Genomic DNA, 22885 nt, shown 5'->3' with positions numbered 1-22885 from the left:
TGAGACTAACTCAGGATTGGTTGAGTGTGTATGGGTGGGATCCCCAATAACTACTGCACAGAATCTGACTGTAGATGACGTCATCATCACAAGTTGGCAGCGTTTGTATCTGATATATTTTTGCTTCATTTTCGTACAATGGGAGGAAGTGGAGACGTGTCGTCCATCTTTATAAACAGTGATGGAGTATTTCTACTTCACTGTCTTATTACTTTTACTTGTAATGGAGAATTTTTTACTTTACTTTCTTGGTACTTTTACTTATAATGTGAATTCTTCTCCCCCCACTGGTTAACTATCCCCACCCCCACTCACTCGATCAGAGAGACACACGCAGTGAGATCAGAGTTCGTTCATGGGAAGCAGCCGGTAAGTGACTTTGTTGAAGAACAGTGGAAAAAGTGAAAACACTTCATGAAAAGAAGAATTTGTGTCAGTTAGTGCCCCTGCAAATTTCGGTGGAATTTCAGGTAAACGACTGTTCACAGGAATCTGCAGGCAGCACAGAAAACTGCCAGGAACTGCCGGGAATTGACGCGGGGTTCCAGTTTAGGAGGGTTTTACAAGCCTGAGAAGCTTGGCAGTTGACCCCCCTGCTCCTAGGTCTATGGGGGGGGGCTTTCACATGTAAATGACAAAACTGTGATCTTTACAAATGCAAATCAGGATAGTTTCACTCAGTGGTGCAGAGATTACACCTTTTTCTAAAAGGTACTAACTCCCTTTTAAGAAAATCTCTCCTATAAATACATCAGGCTTAGTATAATTATAGAATCATAAATTGTAGCTTGAATAGATTTGCCTTATATAAGTTAGTATGCTATAATGAGTGTAATCAGTGATACAATTTTCAGGGTACATCTGATGATACATCTAAGAGATGTCTTTCTGCCGACACCAAAACACTGTGCTTCACATAAAACATATCATCTGTGTCATCACGTGACAAAGTCCTAAACATTTGTCCTCCCAAACTACTGGGAAAAACTCAGCACCATATTCACATGTCCATGGCATACTAAGCTGTTGACTCTGCTGAAATTGCCTCATAATTTGGACTTCAATCGCCTTATTGTTGTTATTAAACTTTCTCAGTATTCCATTAAAACACTCAACACTTTTATCAAAAGCGACTTACAATAAGTGCATTCAACTATGAGGGTACAAACACAGAACAGCAAGAATCATGTAAGTACATTAACTTAACACCAGAAAGAATAAACTGGTCCTCAGTCACATACTCATCCCATATAAATGTAAAGTACAATTTAAAAACTGTTAAAACCGCTGCTTCAAAAGTTAAAAGGTCATTTGTGAAGTTTTACTCTGAAAACGTCACACTCAGCTCGTGAATACGTTCATTCCTGAAGATGCCACGTCAGTCGTTAACGTCAACACGGTAGAGGGCTCGTCCAATCACAGCCTTGTGAATGAAGCATCTGTCTCCCGCAGACAAGAAACTACTGGCTCGTGTTTTGCGTGGTTCGATGAGGGACTCTGTTTTCGGTGTAAAAAACTTGCTGAAGTCGACACGACAGAGAAGCCATTGCTAACTGCTAAGTAACTCTTAGATCTGAATAGCGTGTTCACAACTGTGGGATTAGCGAGAAAGTTGCTAAAAGAAGAAGAGAGCATCGAGTGCTTGAGCAGAACTAGTGCATGTTTAAATAAGTACGAACTTCATAAATTTAAGAGTTTGTTCTCGTTAAGTTTTTTCATAAACTTTTGTCCGGATGTATTTTATAGGAAACTGCCCTCTGAGTGGCCGGCGCCACGAACCGGAGCAAGGGTGCTGTATAAGCAAGGAGCAAGGGTGCTGTATAAAATACATTGTATAAGTCTACTTCATCTGATCTATTTCATCACACACACACACACACACACACACACACACAACGAGGCAGTCACTGCACATTAGGCCAAGACTCTAGCTGCAAGTCCGGATTTGCAGTGTGGAAAATGACGCCATTGTATGTAAGTAACTGTTTAGGAATTGTGTTTTTTTACTGTGGATCTTCCAACTGTGATGTAGCGAGGCTATTTCCGTTTATTAATAATATACTCATGTTACTCATGTTGTTTTCCAGCTGCCTGTAAGACGTACTAAGACGTACTATGAGCCAGTATGAAGGGACTTCCGGTACATCCAACCGGACCTTGCAGCTCTTGCAGCAGCATTGAGAAGTTCAGGAGTCGACAGAGAAGAAAGAGGGTAAGATTAGATTCATTCGATCATTTTTTGTTCACATGTATAGGAGTATGTTGTCATTGAACCGTGCTGATTGTACTGATTGTGTTTACAGCTGATTGAAGCGATGACATGGATCCATCCTTCCACAGCCAGAAGCTGCAGTTGGTTTGTACTGAGCTGAAGTTTCTCTTTCCGCCTCCACTCTGACCTGCTCTCACTTAAACTAATAATCACTCATCACTAGTTATCAGGACCTGATCAGTACATGAAGTGACTTAGTGTTTGTTTGATTTGCTCCAGCGTTTATGAGGCTGCATTTAAACATCATGAAAATTGACTCGTCAACATTTTGTGCTCAGTACAACATGAGACGAGACGCTCAGTCTCATTAGCACACGGACACAGAAATACAGAAAAAAATACATGTGGCAATGAATTTCAGACATTTATTTCTGTATTTATTCCTTATTTATTCATGCATTTAAGTATTTATTTATACATTTATTTATTTATATATTTATTTGTCATTAAGTCATGTTTCGTCTTCCATTTTTTCTACTGTGCAGTACTAGGACTTTAGTTTCCTCCTCGTCCTCCAGTCCAGCAGGCGTCACTGTTGGCTCTGAGCTCGGTGTCTCTGTTTACCAGACCCTGGCTCACTTTGTTCGCTCCGAGACTCAAAGTGCGCAAAGAGGAGGAACATGTGCGACGTGCAGCTGCTGCGGGTGTCGGTACATGAGCGGATCAGCGCTGCCGCTGAAGACTTTCTGCTGCAGCTGGAGAAAGGAGGAGAAACGGCTCAAGTCCCGGCGCTGAGAGCGCTGCTCACCGAGCGGCTAACGGCGGCGGCGGAGGAGATCGACGCAGGGATTGAGGAAACCGTGGCGGTGTACGAAGACAGAATGGAGCGGTCAGAGCGGGAGATCTACCGCAAGAGGAGGCTGCTCGATGCCGTCATGAAGCCCGAACTCCGGCTGCACAGAGTTGGTCAGTCCCTCGAGGAGCCGCTCACAGGCTAACGTTAGCTAGCATCAGCTCTGCTAACACGAGTTGATCAAACTAACACTCCTTAAAGGGAAGAATAAGTTTAAAACAATGTCTGGTTGGTTAAGTTGATGAAATGTGTAGATCAAAGGATTAGGAGCTTTGACCCCCAACTGCAGCCAGGGGTCACATGTCCTTGATAATCATCTGCAAGATGCTGTTAGAAAGCTCAGCACACATCTGGGGTGTTTATGCATTTTGGCTCCTTTTGTGTAAAAAGTCCTCCAGACTGCTTCGTCTCATCCTGAAAAACAGACACATATTGTGTGAATATTTATGATACTGCAATATTTTAAAACGAGTATAATTTCTACATCACTGTTGTGTTATATTAATAACAACGTGGATTGATTCAGTCACTGGAGTTGTGCAGTTAAGATGATCCCAGGTATTCCAGTCTATTCCTATTCCATTCCACGCGTTGATGATCGTAATACATTACGCTTGTTTCAGGACAAAAAGTAAAACTTGCGGTTCTGTCTCGCTCCAGCTGCCATCTTGAGAAATCTCCCCTGGCTGCTTCAGCTTCAAGTGCTCGTGCATCACGGTTGTGCTGCTGTGATCATTTTGGATTTGCAGAGTTTACAGACAAACATGTTGTTTGGTCTCCGTCTAAAAAACTCCCACACTTTAGATGATCGTGGGCTATTTGTTTTTTTGCTTCAGTTTGCTCTTTGGGTGAATTCAAGCTTTGACTCGACACAGCCATCTTCCTTCCTCCGTATGACGGCATCCCTAGAAGACCAGACAGAGATGTGAAGAGAGTTTGTGGTGATAAGAGCTGACGACGTTGTCGGGGTGATGTATACATGATCACATGATCTATGCAGCAGAGTTATAACGTCACTTCCTGTCTCTTTCTGCTGCTCCACCTTCACCTGGTGAATAATGAGGAGGATTTGATACTGTTGTGAACGAGTCTGTGCCGAAAACCTGCTGCTGTATTGTTCATGTGTGAAACACAAACTCTGGAGAAACTCTGGAGACAATTCTCTGGTTTTTACCCACAGGTCATGTCTGAAAACAGCTTAACCAACTAACTAACTTCCACTCGCTCTGCTCTGCTAGTGTCCTAAGTTGTTTATTTGGCCTCAAAATATAAAACATTTTTACTGGAAACACTTCCAGTGTTTAATGCTGCTAAATTTACGAGCTGCGTCGAGATGTTGAGGTAACTGTGAACTACCTCAACATCTCTGCTTCTTGAGTGTGATCGTTCAAAAATAATAACAGTCGACATTAAACGACACAACACAAGTTTTTTTAAACACTTCAGGAAACTCTGAAATGATAAACGTGTGTATTTGTGTTTCAGTGTGTCCTGCAGACATACAGCAGCTCATGGTGAATAAAGAAGAGGTTCCCCCTGAGCAGCAGCAGTGGAGCCCCATTGTGGACCAGGAAGACCCAGAGTCCCCCCACATTAAAGAGGAACAGGAGGAACCGTGGACCAATCAGGAGGGAGAGCAGCTTCAACAACTTGAGCAGGTTGATATCAAGTTCACATTGACTGCTGTCACTGTGAAGAGTGAAGAAGATGAAGAGAAACCTCAGTTGGCACAGCTTCATCGGAATCAGACTGAGGAGAACAGAGCGGACTGTGGAGAACAAGAACCAGCCAGGAACTCAGGTCCTGATGGACATTTACAACAAGGTACTGAGGACAAGACTGTAGACAGTGAAGATGATTGGATGCAGACCAGGGAACCTCAGTCTGGTTTAAATACAAAAAATAACAAACAGTCTCTAAGTGATATGAAATATAAAACTGGTAAGAAAGCATTTAGTTGCTCTGAGTGTGGTAAAACATTTAGCCAAAAGGGCAATCTAACTAAACATATGAGGATTCATACAGGAGAGAAAGCATTTAGTTGCTCCGAGTGTGGTAAAAGATTTAGCCAAAAGAGCCATCTAACTATACATATGAGGATTCATACAGGAGAGAAACCATTTAGTTGCTCTGAGTGTGGTAAAAGATTTAGCCGAAAGTGCAGTCTAACTGAACATATGAGTATTCATACAGGAGAGAAACCATTTAGTTGCTCTGAGTGTGGTAAAAGATTTAGACTAAAGTGCGATCTAACTGAACATATGAGGATTCATACAGGAGAGAAACCATTTAGTTGCTCTGAGTGTGGTAAAAGATTTAGCCGAAAGTGCAGTCTAACTGAACATATGACTATTCATACAGGAGAGAAACCATTTAGTTGCTCTGAGTGTGGTAAAAGATTTAGACTAAAGTGCGATCTAACTGAACATATGAGTATTCATACAGGAGAGAAACCATTTAGTTGCTCTGAGTGTGGTAAAAGATTTAGCCGAAAGTGCAGTCTAACTGAACATATGAGGATTCATACAGGAGAGAAACCGTTCAGTTGCTCCGAGTGTGGTAAAAGATTTTGCCAAAAGGGCAATCTAACTGAACATATGAGTATTCATACAGGAGATAAACCATTTAGTTGCTCTGAGTGTGGTAAAAGATTTAGCCAAAAGTGCAGTCTAACTGAACATATGAGGATTCATACAGGAGAGAAACCGTTTAGTTGCTCCGAGTGTGGTAAAAGATTTTGCCAAAAGGGCAATCTAACTGAACATATGAGGATTCATACAGGAGAGAAACCGTTTAGTTGCTCCGAGTGTGGTAAAAGATTTCGCCAAAAGGGCAATCTAACTGAACATATGAGGATTCATACAGGAGAGAAACCATTTAGTTGCTCTAAGTGTGGTCAAAGATTTCGCCACAAGGGCAATCTAACTGTACATATGAGGATTCATAGAGGAAAGAAACCGTTAAGTTGATCCTAGTGTGGTAAAATATTTAGACTAATAGGGAATCTAACTGCATATGAGTACTCATACAGGGGAGAATGAATTTACTTGCTCTGTGGTTAAAGATTTAAGTTGCATCGTTTGCAACAAAAGATTTATTAGGATTTGTCAGCAACTATTCATATTATACATATTAATAGTTCACTGTTGTAAATAGAGAATTTAGAATCCCCCCTTTCTCCTGTTTTTATCAGTTAAACAATTTTTATGTCCCTAGAAAATATAACTCATTGACTAACATGAAAGATTTGTGTTGATATTCCCTGTTTCTACTGATTTGATTTATGCATCATATAATATATATATATATATATACTAATTGTAAATAATGTCCTCCATGTCTTTATGGTTAAAATGTTTTCCTTGCACAGTATGTATATGTATGTTCTTAACCAGTTCATATGATTAAATATGTTTGTTTTAAATCACTGCGCTTACTGATCAGTTACTGAAGAGACAGTTACAATGTGACTATGGTTGTGTTAGAATAATACATTTTTCTCAGGAAGGTTCAGAGTGAAATGACCTGAAGTATTTCAGTGGCCGCCATTATAAGAGCTGTTCGAAATCTGAATGATAAGGAAAGGAGCTTCAATGCTTCCTAACTTATCACCTTTAGCATAGGAAACACCAGACCATCCTTGAGGTAAGGTAAGAAGAAAATGTAGTCCCACAATTCATTTAAAGCGATGCCACCTCGTAGCTGCAGCTGGAAACACCCACGTTAGCACGTCATTCTCTCATCTCTTCTGAGTCTGGGAGCAAAGCGGAGTTGATGCTGCGTTCCAGACAAATCGGACATCGTAATTTTCCAAACTCCTACTTGAAAAAAGTGTAATGGACGCCACTCAAAGTCGGTGTTGTGCCATAATGCATCAAACGTGATACCATAAAATGGTGTGCCTTTCGGCATTCAATAAATTTGGTTATCAAAATAAAATATTAAATATTAATATTTTATTATTAATATTAAATAATAACTTTAATTGATTAAAGTTACCTCGGGCACCACCCTTCAAAGGAAGGGAAAAGATAGCCAATTTATTGATTAAGTCTCATTGATTAAGGTTCTAACTACAAATTTGGAACTCTGATTAACAATTAAATTAATAACTATAACCAAAATTACCATATAGATAGTTAGCTAAGTTGAAAGATATGGGGTTCTTGACAGTGTAGAGGTTGGCGAAATTCACTTATGCAACATTAATAAGAAAACATTTGTGAAAGAAAAACATTTATTATGAATATAATAAAGTATAAAAACACAAATTACTAACGGTATAATTGCTAAACAAAGATAGGTATGTGTGTATACATGTGTGTGTGTCTGTGTGAGTCAGCGTGCTTTCAAGATGGTCGCTGGCCAAAGAGACAACACCCTTCCCCCACCTATTGGAATGTTTACGACCTGTAGAGATAATGAGGTGAAGAGTTATGCGTGTGTCTGTGTCTGTGCCAAATTAGAGAAAGTTACTAGATTGGATGCAACGAAAGACTGTGAAGAGCATAACAGACTAACATTACTTTCTCAATAACTTGTACCCAAAATATCACAACACCACAAATCAAACGTATAAACCTCACACAGAATCGAATAAACAGTCTTGCTTAGCCTAGTATAATTATTAAGCCCAGTTGTGTTACCAGTCCGTGGAAAGGGGAAAAAGGAAGTTGCTGTGCAGTTCGCAGTTTTGTGTCGTCTTGCTGGTTTCGGTTGAGCGGTGTAGCTCAGTTGTTGGCTGAAGTTTGCAAGCAGGACATCGAGTCGCTGCTAGGACGTTGGTAGAGCTTGGAGGGCGAGGAGGTTTCCTTGGTGAGATGAGCTGGAAGCTGCACCTTTGTGCTCCTCTCGAAGAGTTGGATGGGAAGAGAAGATGTGAGCTGGAGAAGAGGCTCCACAGCCTTCCCTCCTCTGAGGGAGTGTAGCAAGAGAGGCTCGACAGCCTTCTCCCCGTTGAGGGAGTTTAGAAAGAGAGAGATCGAGAGAGAGAGATCCAGAAGCTGGAGAACTTAGCTTATATTGGCCCGGTGACCTCACAGGTCATGGGGTCCAGAGTGACCAATGGGAGTTGAGACCTGTGTCCCTGGAGGGGGTTTCCACCCCTCTGTGTGAAGTTGATGCCCTCTGGGACATTGAGTTCCTTGCTCTGGTTTTTAATGGCCCCTGGGAGACGGAGTCCTGGAGGGACATGCTGCTTCCGGCTTTGATGGCACATGTAGGCCGAAGTGTGGTTTCACACAAAACCATGGCCCAACATCCCCCCTTCGTTCTCAGGATCGCACCTGACGTGGGTTCCTGAGGGCGAACTTGAACATGTTTAGTCCAAAGCTGGAAAAGTCAATTGTCAGTTCATTTGGATGGTAACATCTGGGCATTGTTTATACTATCTAGTTTGGCTAAGCAAGATTCAAATTAGACAAATAATTCAGATTACAATGACAGTACAATATGAATAACCTGTGCTCTTCACTAGGTTAGGGAGAAAAAGGAAGAAATAAGACATTGTAAATTGTAAGATAAGATGCAGAGAGAGTGGCACGTACAATGATAAGGTCATTTTTGGAATGTCCAAGAGTTTTGTTCACTCATGGAATCCTACTCAATGTAGTACTCAGTCTGATCTGTTAGACTTAACAATTTTAATCTTCAGCAGGTATTTCTGCGGAAGGTTGTCATAATTTTTCAAAGTCTCCAAATCCAAATGACTGTATCATTGTTTCTGTAATAATATGCTAATGTCCTAACATGTGGTATGGCCTTCATTATTATGAAATGGAAAGTAGTCGATCCAAACATATTTACAAAGTTGGCAGTGGTATATAAGTTTAATCAGAATTTAGGTTTTGAAGTTTGCTGCTGTTGCTAACAAAACAGGTTTCCTATTAACTGCAAGAAACTTAATACTGACTGTCAGTACAGGGGTGAACTGTGTTGGTTATGGCCTTGAGGAGCGAGCTCTGGATCGCCTGTGTCGTGGCTCAGGGCCGTAACGCTCTGGGGAGCCAGAGTCCAGGAGGACTTCAGAGGCGCTGTCACTGTGTGCTCGGTCATAACCATATCTTAAACTGTACTCAGAGACGCTGTCGTCATCTTCTGAGCAGTGGTAAGTTGTCTGGGCCAGAATTTCAGAGTATGGTTTCCTACAGCTTCTACTGTGGGAATGCCTATCTCTGGGAAGTTGGTGGACATGGCGGGTACGCTCTGTGTCCCTACGCTGCCTTCTGTCACCCCCCTTCGTTTTGTTGTGAGGGTGAAGTTTTGAGGCAGCGGATGAATTTGACACCGTGCTGTTTGTTTTGACGGGCTCGGTTGCACCTACTGTAGCCTTGAAAGTGATAACAGTTTCCCAAGCCACCTGTGTCATCTTCCTGATCTGCTGCATTGAAGGTTTTCCTTGCTGTGTCATCAGTACAACATGTGTGCGTATACATGGATGTAAGTTTCGTAAGAACATGGACTTGAAGGTGGGATTTTCTTCTAGGCCTGGTGCGTTCTTTCCCTGAAAATAAACATGCCTCAAACGTCGAAAATAATCCTTGGGATTTTCGCGACGTGAATGTTTAATTTGGGATGCTGTAACAATGGATGTGATCTCGTCAGCAGTAGAAGAGAATTCCTCGACTAGTGCTTGACGGAGCTCTGTGTAGTTACTTGTGACACTGGAAGGAAGTGACTGAATAAACTTGTGAACAGCTGTAGAGCTGGTTTTTAACACAAGTCTAACCTTCTCTCTTTCTGTTGCATTTGGCACATCACTTAAGCTGAGATCTAGTTCTCTAAAGTAATTATCAATATTGTTATCACAGTTGTCTGGATCAAATTGTTCAATATCTTTAGCTAGAAACTCAAGCAAATCAAAGCGAGGACACTGTGAGGTCCGGGCACGTGCATCACCTGCTCCAGGTTTCTCTGGTTGAGGGGGAGGTGCTAAAACATCCTGAAATGTTGAAGTCCCCCCTTTGGAGAGTTGTGCACGGAAAAATGTGTCATGCATCCGTGGATGAGAAGCATATGAGGCACAATGTGTTCTTGAAGATAAACTACATGTGTTGTCAATGTCAGTGTCAGAGTCAGGGAGATGGGAAGTTAGGAAGCCGTTACCTCTTCCTGTCAGTGGAGGATCAGGAGGTGACTTAATTCCCGAAGACTTAGGGTCGGATGGGATTCTGTCCCATCTTGGGAGTGAAGAGGGAGTTAACCGTACACTATCGGAGGAGTGTGAATCGGAATAACCAGAATCGCATTGGTTCAAAAACTGATGTGAGGCCAGGCCTTCTAATCTAAGTTTTAACAATTCCTCCTTGTGTGAAATGAGATCTGACTCTGCTGAGTGCAGGTCCTCTAAATAGTGCAGGGCTTTCTTACTAGCAGTTTGAACCTCCTGGAAAAGAAAAGCATTTTGCGCTCTTAGGGCATTTACCTCCTGTTCCACAGCTGCTTTGCTCTGACAGGCAAGGTTGATTTGCCTGTGGAAATTTAGAATCATGCATCTCAACAATGGACCCTTTGATGCTGTTTGTGCATCACACCTGTCGTTAAGTAGAGAATCTATTTCTTTATTACACTCACTGAAGTTCAACTTACTGATGAATTCAGGATAGCCAGGGGTCAGACTCTGTGCTATGGAAGAAACAAATTGTTCTACACAGGGGTTCTCCATTGTTGGTTCTGAAATTGAAAATTAGATTTACAAGTTTATAAATCAAAAAGCAGTGTGGTTGGCTTTGGTGTTGCACTGGCAGACACCTTGTAGTGTGGATTTGATCGTACACTAGCCTAACCAAACTATGGTGGATTAAACAGTTCACCAAACTTTTAATCACTAACTGATATGCAGGGCAGTAACAGTTAGGGGTTCTATAAATTCACAGGGCTGGAAGCACGCTGTGGCTCTTTCTCAGGTTCTCTTATCCAACTTGGGCTGATATGCTTGGCAGTAACAGCCAGGTACAAGCTCTGTTACATAGGGCTGGTGGCGCGCTATGTCTTAATTCTAAAGCACTTAACAGTTACAGAAAATTTCACAGCTTGACCAGTTAACATTGAATATGTGATATTCAAATGTTAACAGAAATTCTTAAAATTTCAACAACGAATATTCAACTGGAGTTATTAGCAACGATAGCAATCTTTTAGCGTAACACTATGAGGACCTAAAATGGTAGTTATGAATAATTAATTATTAATAAACATTTAATTTATGAATAAATTAAATTTCACCACAATGCACTTGTTTGTAAATACGGTTGAATGTCTACTCCGGTGGCAGACTAGTGGAATTGAATTCAAACCTTTGGCTTGACTGAAAATTCAAAGTTCCACTTATTTCTAGCGTTTGCCGAAAATGAAAACAAATTAATATTGCATAATTATTAATTTTTTTCAACTGTACTCTTCCTCACGCGGGGGGCACCATTTATGTTAGCCAAAAATGGAAGAGGAAAAAACAATTAATGTTGCATAATTATGAATTTTTTTGCCAACTGTACTCGGGCCCACCCAGGGACGCCATTAATGTTGGAAAAAATTATTAAAAATAAAAATTACTAATTAATGTTACATAATTATGAATTTTTGCCAACTATACTCTGTCCACCCAGGGACGCCATTAATGTTGGAAAAAATTATCAAAAATAAAAATTACTAATTAATGTTACATAATTATGAATTTTTTGCCAACTGTACTCAGGCCCACCCAGGGACGCCATTAATGTTGTGCCATAATGCATCAAACGTGATACCATAAAATGGTGTGCCTTTCGGCATTCAATAAATTTGGTTATCAAAATAAAATATTAAATATTAATATTTTATTATTAATATTAAATAATAACTTTAATTGATTAAAGTTACCTCGGGCACCACCCTTCAAAGGAAGGGAAAAGATAGCCAATTTATTGATTAAGTCTCATTGATTAAGGTTCTAACTACAAATTTGGAACTCTGATTAACAATTAAATTAATAACTATAACCAAAATTACCATATAGATAGTTAGCTAAGTTGAAAGATATGGGGTTCTTGACAGTGTAGAGGTTGGCGAAATTCACTTATGCAACATTAATAAGAAAACATTTGTGAAAGAAAAACATTTATTATGAATATAATAAAGTATAAAAACACAAATTACTAACGGTATAATTGCTAAACAAAGATAGGTATGTGTGTATACATGTGTGTGTGTCTGTGTGAGTCAGCGTGCTTTCAAGATGGTCGCTGGCCAAAGAGACAACACCCTTCCCCCACCTATTGGAATGTTTACGACCTGTAGAGATAATGAGGTGAAGAGTTATGCGTGTGTCTGTGTCTGTGCCAAATTAGAGAAAGTTACTAGATTGGATGCAACGAAAGACTGTGAAGAGCATAACAGACTAACATTACTTTCTCAATAACTTGTACCCAAAATATCACAACACCACAAATCAAACGTATAAACCTCACACAGAATCGAATAAACAGTCTTGCTTAGCCTAGTATAATTATTAAGCCCAGTTGTGTTACCAGTCCGTGGAAAGGGGAAAAAGGAAGTTGCTGTGCAGTTCGCAGTTTTGTGTCGTCTTGCTGGTTTCGGTTGAGCGGTGTAGCTCAGTTGTTGGCTGAAGTTTGCAAGCAGGACATCGAGTCGCTGCTAGGACGTTGGTAGAGCTTGGAGGGCGAGGAGGTTTCCTTGGTGAGATGAGCTGGAAGCTGCACCTTTGTGCTCCTCTCGAAGAGTTGGATGGGAAGAGAAGATGTGAGCTGGAGAAGAGGCTCCACAGCCTTCCCTCCTCTGAGGGAGTGTAGCAAGAGAGGCTCGACAGCCTTCTCCCCGTTGAGGGAGTTTAGAAAGAGAGAGATCGAGAGAGAGAGATCCAGAAGCTGGAGAACTTAGCTTATATTGGCCCGGTGACCTCACAGGTCATGGGGTCCAGAGTGACCAATGGGAGTTGAGACCTGTGTCCCTGGAGGGGGTTTCCACCCCTCTGTGTGAAGTTGATGCCCTCTGGGACATTGAGTTCCTTGCTCTGGTTTTTAATGGCCCCTGGGAGACGGAGTCCTGGAGGGACATGCTGCTTCCGGCTTTGATGGCACATGTAGGCCGAAGTGTGGTTTCACACAAAACCATGGCCCAACATCGGAGTTCGGACATGTGTTCTCGGGGAAGAGGCATCTACCCCGACTTCACTGAGCACCAGTTCTCTGACGTCACACAACAATGGCGGCGCTCATGGAGACTTAGATCCTGTAGCTGAGGCCCGTCTGTTGGATTCAGTGACAGTGTGTGTTCTCTCTTATGTATTGAATGTGTTTCCAAGTATCAAAGTCAAACAAAAAGTATAATGGCGTCGTCTCCCTCTTCTTTGTTTCTGTATGAATGGAGGCTGCACTAGTCACAGTTGAATTGTCTCATCATGAATCCAATAAATCAGTGTCTCATGGTCAGACATGTATGTTTATGTTTGATGTGAAGTTGGAACTGTGAAATTTCAAGTTGGAATATCTGACATCCGAGTCGTCTGGAATGCAGCATTACACTCACACACACACACACAGGCCCCGCCCCCACTCACTCACACACGGACAGTGAAGCAGCGGTGAGAGAAGAGAACTCGTTGATGTGAACGAGGCGGTAAATGTCGAATGGGAGCAACACAAGTGTGAATACAGGGTTCCGGACTAATGATAAATTATTAGCACCGTTGTTTAAGGATCAGAAGCAGCGGTTGGTTTATCATGTCAGAGTCTCAGTGTCGTCCTCCACACTCACTGACCTGAGCTCACTTTACACTTTCACTATAAACACCAACACTCATTACAAGTTATGACAAACAGAAATTAACTTTAATTTGTGTTTGTTTGATTCTCTCCAGAGTTTATGAGACACACACTAACCCCTTGCTCCTGGTATCTCACGTGATGGCCAATGCGATGATGATTTAAAAATGTTTTCACGTTAATCATTAGTAAACTGATTTGTACAGTTCAGTTTTCATTGAACACATTCATGCACAACACTTATTAAATGATCTGATTACTGACATCAGATCGATTTACTATGTCTAACTGAAAACTGGCTTCAAAATGGTGAATATGTAGTTTTAAATGACGCCCCCCACCAATTTTAACAATCATATTCCTCGAGGCACAGGCAGAGGTGGAGGGTTTGTGACAGATAGTCATTATAGTCGGTGATTTCAACATTCATGTAGATGTTGTCAATGACTTAGTTCAGCATTTAATTCATTCATGAACTCAATTGGTTTTACTCAACATGTAAATAAACCCATTCACTTTTTATCTTGTTCTGACATAGACATTGAAAATGTAATAATATTTCCCCAAAACCTTCTTCTATCCGACCATTTTTTAAAATTATATTTTACACACACATTACACACACTATTACATGTGTCAGTACAATACAGGAAAGTTATCAAATCTCCACTCCCACACTAGTTGATAACTTTCTTAATTATTACAGCAGCCTCATTAAAAACAAACCTTGACGCTGTCGCCCCCCTGAAAAAGAAGAAAGTAAATCAGATGTGATTAGCTCCATGGTGTAATACTCAAACATGTGTTATAAAACATCACGGAAGCTGGTGAGGAAGTGGCATTTCACCAGCCAAGATGATTTTTCACCTACGCTGACAGAGAGCCACAGCTCCACTGATCCATCTAGTCCTCTAACTCTGAGAAGCAATGATTTTATGAACTTCCTTACAAATGAGATTATAACCATCAGGTAAACAATCCACCACCTCCTCCCCATGAACAGCATAGATACATTGTCTCGTACAGAAACCATAGAACCACTGCAGCACCAGATTTATATTTGGACCACTTTTCTCCAATTGGTCTTCCTGAACTCTTCCTAGTTTCATCCTCTAAACCAACAACCTGTCTATTAGACTCTGTCCCAACTAGACTATTTGAGGAAGTTTTCCCCCTAATTGACAGTTCCATACTAAATCAGATTATGTCTTTGATAACTGGCTACGTACCAAAAGCTTTTAAGGTATCGGTTATTAAACCTCTGCTTAAAAAGGCCACTCTTGATCCAGATGTTTTAGCTAATTACAGACCTATATCAAGTCTTCATTTCCAAAATCCTGTCAAAAAGCACTGTTAAAGGTTACCATTGACCTTTAATGGCATCAGATAATGGACTTGTCTCTATGCTCGTCCTGTTGGATGTTACTGCAGCATTTGACATCGTAGATCATAAGATTCTGTTACAGAGACTGGAACAACATGTAGGGATTAAAGGAACGACATTAGGCTGGTTTAAATCATATTTATCAGATAGATTTCAATTTGTTAATGTTAACAATGACTCCTCAATGCACAGACAGGTTAGTCATGGAGGTCCACAAGGTTCTGTCCTTGGACCGATACTCTTCATCTTATATATGCTCCCTTTTGGCAACATCATCAGAAAGCATCACGCACACTTCCATTGTTATGCAGAAGACACCCAGCACTCTGAAGCCTGATGAATGTAATCACTTAGTTCAACTTCAGGAATGTCTCAAGAACATCAAGGCCTGGATGACCCAGAACATCTTACTTCCAGATTCAGACTGAGGTCATTGTAATTTGCCCTAAACATCTCGGAGAAACACTGTTGACCAGATAGTCACCTTGGTATTAGTTTGGCCCCTAGTTCCACTGTGAGGAACCTTGAGTTATGTTGGACCAGATGATTTTACCATCAAATAAAACAAATCTCTGGGACAGCTATCTTCCACTTGCACAATATTATGAACATTAGAAACATCCTGAAAGTCACAGCTCACGACACTACCTGACTGCTCAGACTCTACGTTGCATCTGCTTTTTGAGGAAGAATTCAAGGTCTGTTTGCTGATATGCGAACAAGGGAGAAACATGCTGCCTTGATCATATGTGTCACTCTGTGTGCCAGAGGCATCAGCATTCAGATACACAAGTAGCTTGGAAGACATGGGCATTTTGATTTGGCCATCTTTGCAGAAAGGAAACAAACTGCATTTGAGGCAACTATATTGTAAATTGATCATGATCTACACTGATGACTGTACCGTAAGAACCCCTTTATCTCCTTTTTCTTTCTTGCTGTGCAATTGCTTTAGACAATTTCCTACTATTGTGTTTTACCATTTCACACAACTAAGTGAGAGAAAATGTGCTGATTATGGGGAAATCGACCTGAGTGCAAGAGCCTGACGACAGTCACACAACATTTCTGACATCTCAGAAATTCATCCGACTGTCCGAAGAGTGGTCAGGAGCATCTGACTGCTCCTCAAACCCCGCCCCCTTGTAAACAACAGAACAAAATACGCAAGACGAAGCTGAAAATTTCTCCGATTCTAAAATATGTCACGCGACTCAGAAATCTGGTCAAAATCTGGCTCATATCGCACACAGTGTATGCCCGGCATGAGTCGTAATCAAATCAAGACATGTGGAGTATTCTGACTTAAGTCACATTATGTAGACATGTTGACGTATCAATCGCTACATGGACATATGGCAGTTACCAGCTGCTTGGTGGCACATGCCCTGGGTTCAAGTGTAAACACTGAGTAGTACGTCTCACTGATCAGACTACTATCTGTAACATGTAAACAGGAGTATGAATGGAATGTTCTATTCGTAACTCAGGCAAACATCACAACTGGAATGATGTCTTATTCATAATAAGGTTAATAGTCCTGCTATTGCTGTCCATGTAAACATAGTCAATGTTGGGACTATCAAAATACTGTTTGCGTTTTTTGCCAATGCAAATGCACAGATGAAAAAGCTTAAAACCTGACTTAATACGAGGCCATGTGTGGTTCCAGCTGGTAAAGGAGAGAGTCTGTTGTGTCCAGTTGAAGACAGCAGTGGTGGATGTGAAGTGTACAAAGGTACATCACAAACAGTCTTTGCTCGAGTCCTAGTGATACCAACATCCCTAAAACCAGCACGTCCTGAACTGATTACATTCATGGACAGTTTGTCTTTAAAAAGCCTTGGATCCTATGTAAAAGCTTCAGCTTGCCATGACTGCGAATTTTGCTAAAATGTGGATGTGAGAGAGAATAAGCTGCATCATTTCATACAAAATAAAGATGGTTTCCAACAAAAAGGCACTTAGCACTGATTTTGGCCAGATGTAAAGAGTATTGCAGCAGTAACAACGCAATGATGTAATAATAGAAAACACTTGTACTAAAAGATTCTTCAGGAAACATTATAAGCATAAATGTAGTTCTCAGCAGTAGAAACAGATTTAGAGATTAAATGGACAGATTAATTGGATAAAAAGGCTGGTTGGTTAACAGATGAAGGTCCCTCTAATGACCCACTGGTGCTTGTGCTTCCACGTCCTTCAAAACAAAAGGCAGCCCAATAACGGAGGAAATGATGATGACAGGAATCATCCAAGAGAGGTGGTCTTCTTAATTTCAGCAACATAATCGAACAAGAAATATATGGTAGGAAAAGGGGTTTAGCTCAATTTTAAATAATAAATCCACAGATTTAAGTCACAATTATAATATGAACTGGTCAGGCAGGGTGTCTACTACCACGTCTCATCCCCACAACAGTCACATAGTTCCCTCCACCAAGGACGTTATGTTTTCACCCCTGTCTGTAAGTTTGTTGGTTATAAACAAGATTACACAAAAGCTGCGGGCCGGACTTCCACGAAACTTGGTGAACAGATGTGGTATGTATCAGGGAAGAACCCATTAAATTTCTATGATAGACATCTGGAGAGCACATCACCCAGACAGGAAACAATTAACTTTTTTCTCATCTCGACACCAAACATACTCTAGGATTGATTATCTTTTGATATCATTATAGATCACTTATTTGGTGCAGTCGACAGAAATTGTTTATATGTTTATGTGTGACCACCATTTAACTCTTTTGTAACGTAAAGATGAATATGTACTCGTTGTAAAAACTGAATATTTAGCCTTTTCTTAAATCACAGTTAACTGCTGTCTGTCACTTATGAAAGGAAGCTGCTTCAAGTGAAAAGAAGTGACCTAGAGGAAGTACAGACACATGATGTGACCTTATCCTTTCAAACCTTATCATTGTCTCACCCTTAAGCTGTTTTCAGACATGACTTCCTAAAAATGTCTGCAGAATTTGGTCCGGACTTTCTCTGAAGGTTGCCTTTCACACAGGAACAACACAGCAGGAGATTCTCGACGCGTTTACAACACAGAAATCTCTGGAGTGTTCAGGTGAGGGGTGGTGCAGCAGACAGAGGCAGGACTTAACGTATTATGTCAGTTGGGGAGATCATGTGATTTTGTTTTCAGCACATCAACATCAAAAGCTCTCTTGAGATCTTTGCAACTGTCTTCTACGTGAATGGCTCTGCATATTCATCCTGACACGTGTATTCTTTTGGGTGTTTTTCAATTTTGCTTCCGTCATGTGTTAAAAACATCATCAACACGCTCGCTTGCTCACCGTAAATCCTCAGGAGGATCTCCTGCTGTTCTCCCACATCGGCTCCTCTGGACTATCTGCTCACTTTTTACTGGGGGGTCAGCAGAAGGACATTTGCGTTCACATATACAGCCCCTCTGGAGAATGTCCTGAGGTTCTCCAGAGTTCTGTGCATGTCTGAAAGCAGCTTTAGACTGACACAACTCAACGACACAAACACTGAAACTATAATTTATTGTTTTAATACATCCTCACCTTCCGGAGGCACGACCTTTTCACGGCAGACAACTGTAAAAAGAAAACATTCTTACATCAGAACGTTGGATAAATGGAAATACACATTTTAAATTAAAAGTTTAAATACAAAGGATACAATGGAATCAAACACAGCATCATTAAACTTCATGAATAGGTCTGCCAGGAAATGATACTCACTGGTACAGTTAGATGTGTGCTCTTCTTTCTATGGAGAAGAAACAAAGGGACAATAAAGTGACCAACAGGATTTTTCCGGGCGGAAAATTAGGTGTGTGTGTGTGTAATAATGATATATTATTAAATATTATACCACAAACATGAAAGTACACCCTTTCAAAGAGAATTGAACTTAATTATTAAGAATATTTAGTCTGACATTTGAATTAGAATTAAAAATATCAAAACATCCTAAAAACAACGTCAATAACAATAAACCACACACAATCAAAAGAATAAGTACGACTCTCTGGCTCTGTTAACAAAAAATGCTCTTGAAGAAATATTAAACATTTGGAACAGGATATACTGTATGTTACCAGCTCAGTAAACAGGATTGCGATTGTTATGATTTAGATGAGCTTTTGGGTTGGGGCTCTGCTCTCTCAGTGTGGTCGGGGCCTGAGGCCTGTGTGTGTGTGTGAGTCTTAACTCCAACTTGCTCCCAGACTCAGAGGTGAGAGAGAGACAGACAACTCGCTAAAATGCACATAGACGGACCAGCTTAATGTTCGGCGCAAGGGTGCAACCAAGGACAGGTTTTAGTTGCACTTCACAGATTTTTGGTTGCGTTGTTGGGAGGTGGAGGCGGCAAGATATTTCTCTATGCAGGAAAAACTCGTACCAAACTTGGAGGAGGGATGGGGCATGAGAAGAACTCGTTCAGTTTTGCAACGGATCAGGACAAAGCAGCGGATCCAGGAATTTTGTCGCCCTCTTACTTTAACATAACAGATTTTAAAAATCTGCAGTCATATTTAGTGAGTTGATATTTATAAATTTGCAATTTAGTGCAGCTTCAAATTTTCTAATTTCTTAAAATGATTTGTTCCACAACTGTAGCCTTTCTAGAAACATATTTTGTGTTGCTATATAATACTGTGTTAAGTTTATTAGCAGACACACGTAGTTAGGAGTAAAATATATGTTTCATTGGTTTTCATTTCACTCTGTAATCATTTAGGTGATCAGACCACTCCCTTCTACTATAACAACTAGACAGTCATGCTGGATTGTTCAGGCTTGGCTGAGGTATACATTCTGTACCTTCTATTCATAATTCTTAGAATGAAGTTCGTCACTATATTTCTTTTTACATTTCAAACGTTTTTGCATAAGATTAAAGCTGTGATACCTCTGAAAGACAATCTCCCCTGTAGATGACCCGTGGGGAGCATTCTGAGGTGATGAAGGTGCTCACGTTCGCAATCCTGACTGGACCATCCTTAGTTAATTCTGCCTGATTCGCGAGCACGGAGTGCTAATGTCAATATACAGAAGGGAAAAACAAAGTCTGTCACACAAACCATATTACAAAAGTGTACAAAACAATGTGAAACTCATCAAGATGAGCTCAACCCTCATACTGATGAAGTGATAACATATATATGCCAATACAACAGTGAAGCCGATAAGATGAACATCTTGCAAGATGTGGAATTGTGGTATATAAAAATTATAATAATAATAATCTGGTTTATTTCACTTACACCTGTGTCACTTGCGTTGGCCCACGAATAGCTACAGCCTGATGCCCCCTCATCTGGGACGCTGTAGGTGGTTTGATCAGTGCCCTGAGTGACAGTACAGGTGACGTTCCCTGGCCCACAAACTTGTAGAAGACAATCTGGAGGACGGAAAGACAGGACGATCACCAGAGGCACGATTCAGTTATGAAGTGCCCTCAGGTCTGAGCTGGGTAGACTGTAACAAATCGATAGACTTGACAATTGATCAGACAACTGCAGCTCATTGAAAACACAACAGCCTGAGTCTTCACTAGCACCGGGACAGTGGATCATATCAGGCCAGTTCTCAGGTCCTTTCCCTGGCTTCCTGTCCATCAAAGAATTGATTTCAAAATATTGCTGTTGGTTTATAAGCACTGAATGGTTACATTTCTAATCAACTACTATTTCACCATCCAGTCCCCTCGGGTAGTCTGGGACGGGTCTACTTTCTGTCCCCATCAGTCCAAACTAAACATGGAGAAGCAGCACCCAGTTCTAATGCTCCACGCACCTGGATCAATCTCCTAAAAAACCATGTGGCTTCCACCACCACTGTTGGGATATTCCAGAAGCTTCAGCAGAGTCGGTCACATTACTCTGCTGTAAAGCTCCTCCTCCTCCTCCTAAAACACTATCATACTATTTGGGCTCCATTGACGGATTACAATTTATGATCTTCTTAGTATAAAGAAATATAATATATATAAAAGAAATATAATCTAAGTGTGACAAATGTTATGATATATTTTAAAGTTGAGAATCGTAACACTGACTTCATTATGAACTTGTTTTGTATTTCTGACTGACAAGAGAACACGTTTAGGCTCGAAAATAATAATTTAAATTAAACATTACTCACAACCGACAAAGAGCAGAACCACGACGCAAATCCTCCACTCCGCCATTCTCCTCTGGTAATGTCACAAGCTACTTCAAGAGCCGGTGTCTACTGCAACATATCGCACTTCCTGGCCCCAACGCCGGCCCTGGTGCTGCTGCAGCCGCCTCCTTCACCTTCTCCCTCCCCGCGGTCTGGGCAGCGATGGCAATAAAAACTGCCACTGATTTGTAAAGGCATTTGCCAGTTGCCACAGCGGCTTGGGGGCAGTTGCCACTGCTGCCACCATGTCTGAGGCCAACTTCCGCTGTTTGTGACTAATTCCCTGAGATTTATACGTAGTTTATGAATGTTTATCAGCGTGTTACTGTTCTGAGCACCACGAATAAGTGATCTGCATTTCTCCACGTATTGTGACTGACATGCTCGTTTATGTGGCTGATTTCTTTGTCTTATTTGTATCGATTCTGCTTAAATGCTGTTGATACTTCGCCTGTGTTTTGTTTCATTGAACTGAAACTTGAAATCACAGTGCTGCCAGGCTGCATTAGGGCACCTGCCGCGGCAGCTCCCACCTTTGTTTGGAGGCAGCTGCCTTTGCTGCCACACTGTCTGAGAGCAACTACCGCTGTTTGTGACTTACTCGGGGAGATTTGGACTAGTTTGTGAACGTTTACGTGCTTGTTATTGTTCCGGGCGTGGATGGTTGAGACGCTGCAGTGTCATCCCTTCACATCGTTTTATTGTTTTTGTACTTTCTGTGCTCATATGTACTGTGTTTTAACACAGCCGAATTCCCAAATATATATTTGCTCTACTAAATATCCAGATATATTGGTTTTCAACTGAATTTTTTTTTTTAGAGGTTTAGTTAAACTTTAATAAGATGTATTATTCATTTTATGGGTCCATGTCATGTTTATCCTTTTATTTTTGTCTACTGATCATTTATAAGATATGCCTGTGCATAAAAAAAAATACACTTTTTTTTTCAAAGCCAAAGAAATCCAGTCTGTAGATGAGCGCTTGGGCTACCCACACTAGGTTTTCCTAAAGATCAAGCAGAACAACGTAAAGATTTTTTCTTCAGTATTGTATCCTCATATTGGTTAGTAATTGTGTTTTTTGAACTGCATTTAACCCTTGTGTTGTTCCTGGGTCGAATTGACCCAGAGTGTGTGTGTGTGTGTGTGTGTGTGTGCGTGTGTGCGTGTGTGCGTGAGTGCGTGCGTGCGTGAGTGCGTGCGTGTGATCATACGCAAGCCATGGCCGGTCAGGGTTAGGGTTAGGGTGACCCAAGGATTGTCATTTTCCAATTCTCCTGGGGTAATTGAGACCAATGGATTGTCATTCTCGATTGTCATGGGAGGGGTCATTTAGACCCCCAGAGAGGGCGCTGTGGTGCTCTGTGGGGTCATTTAGACCCACACCTGATTCCAATTGAAATCAAGGGGGGGTACATTAGACCCACATATAAGTCTCAGTGTGCCACTCTCTCACGGACAATGGCACGATGTCGCGTCAGGAGCGTTTCACCAGAGAACAGGTTCTCCAACAGCTATTCTCCCA

At 41.1% G+C, this 22885-nt stretch overlaps 1 protein-coding gene across 2 annotated transcripts in view; it reads left to right on the top strand.

Annotated features, from left to right (window-relative positions):
• Positions 1-22885, top strand: part of LOC117756008 (gastrula zinc finger protein XlCGF57.1-like) — a 145509-nt gene that overhangs the window by 78922 nt on the left and 43702 nt on the right. Inside the window, exon 5 of one of the 2 annotated variants that reach the window (XM_034576281.1) lies at positions 4551-5006. In XM_034576281.1, the coding sequence (XP_034432172.1) occupies positions 4551-5006 (456 nt within the window). The other variant, XM_034576282.1, reaches the window with a different exon arrangement.

Source organism: Hippoglossus hippoglossus, chromosome 22, assembly GCF_009819705.1.
Source record: "Hippoglossus hippoglossus isolate fHipHip1 chromosome 22, fHipHip1.pri, whole genome shotgun sequence".
Lineage (NCBI taxonomy): Eukaryota > Metazoa > Chordata > Actinopteri > Pleuronectiformes > Pleuronectidae > Hippoglossus > Hippoglossus hippoglossus.
This window is presented reverse-complemented; position numbering and strand designations above follow the sequence as displayed.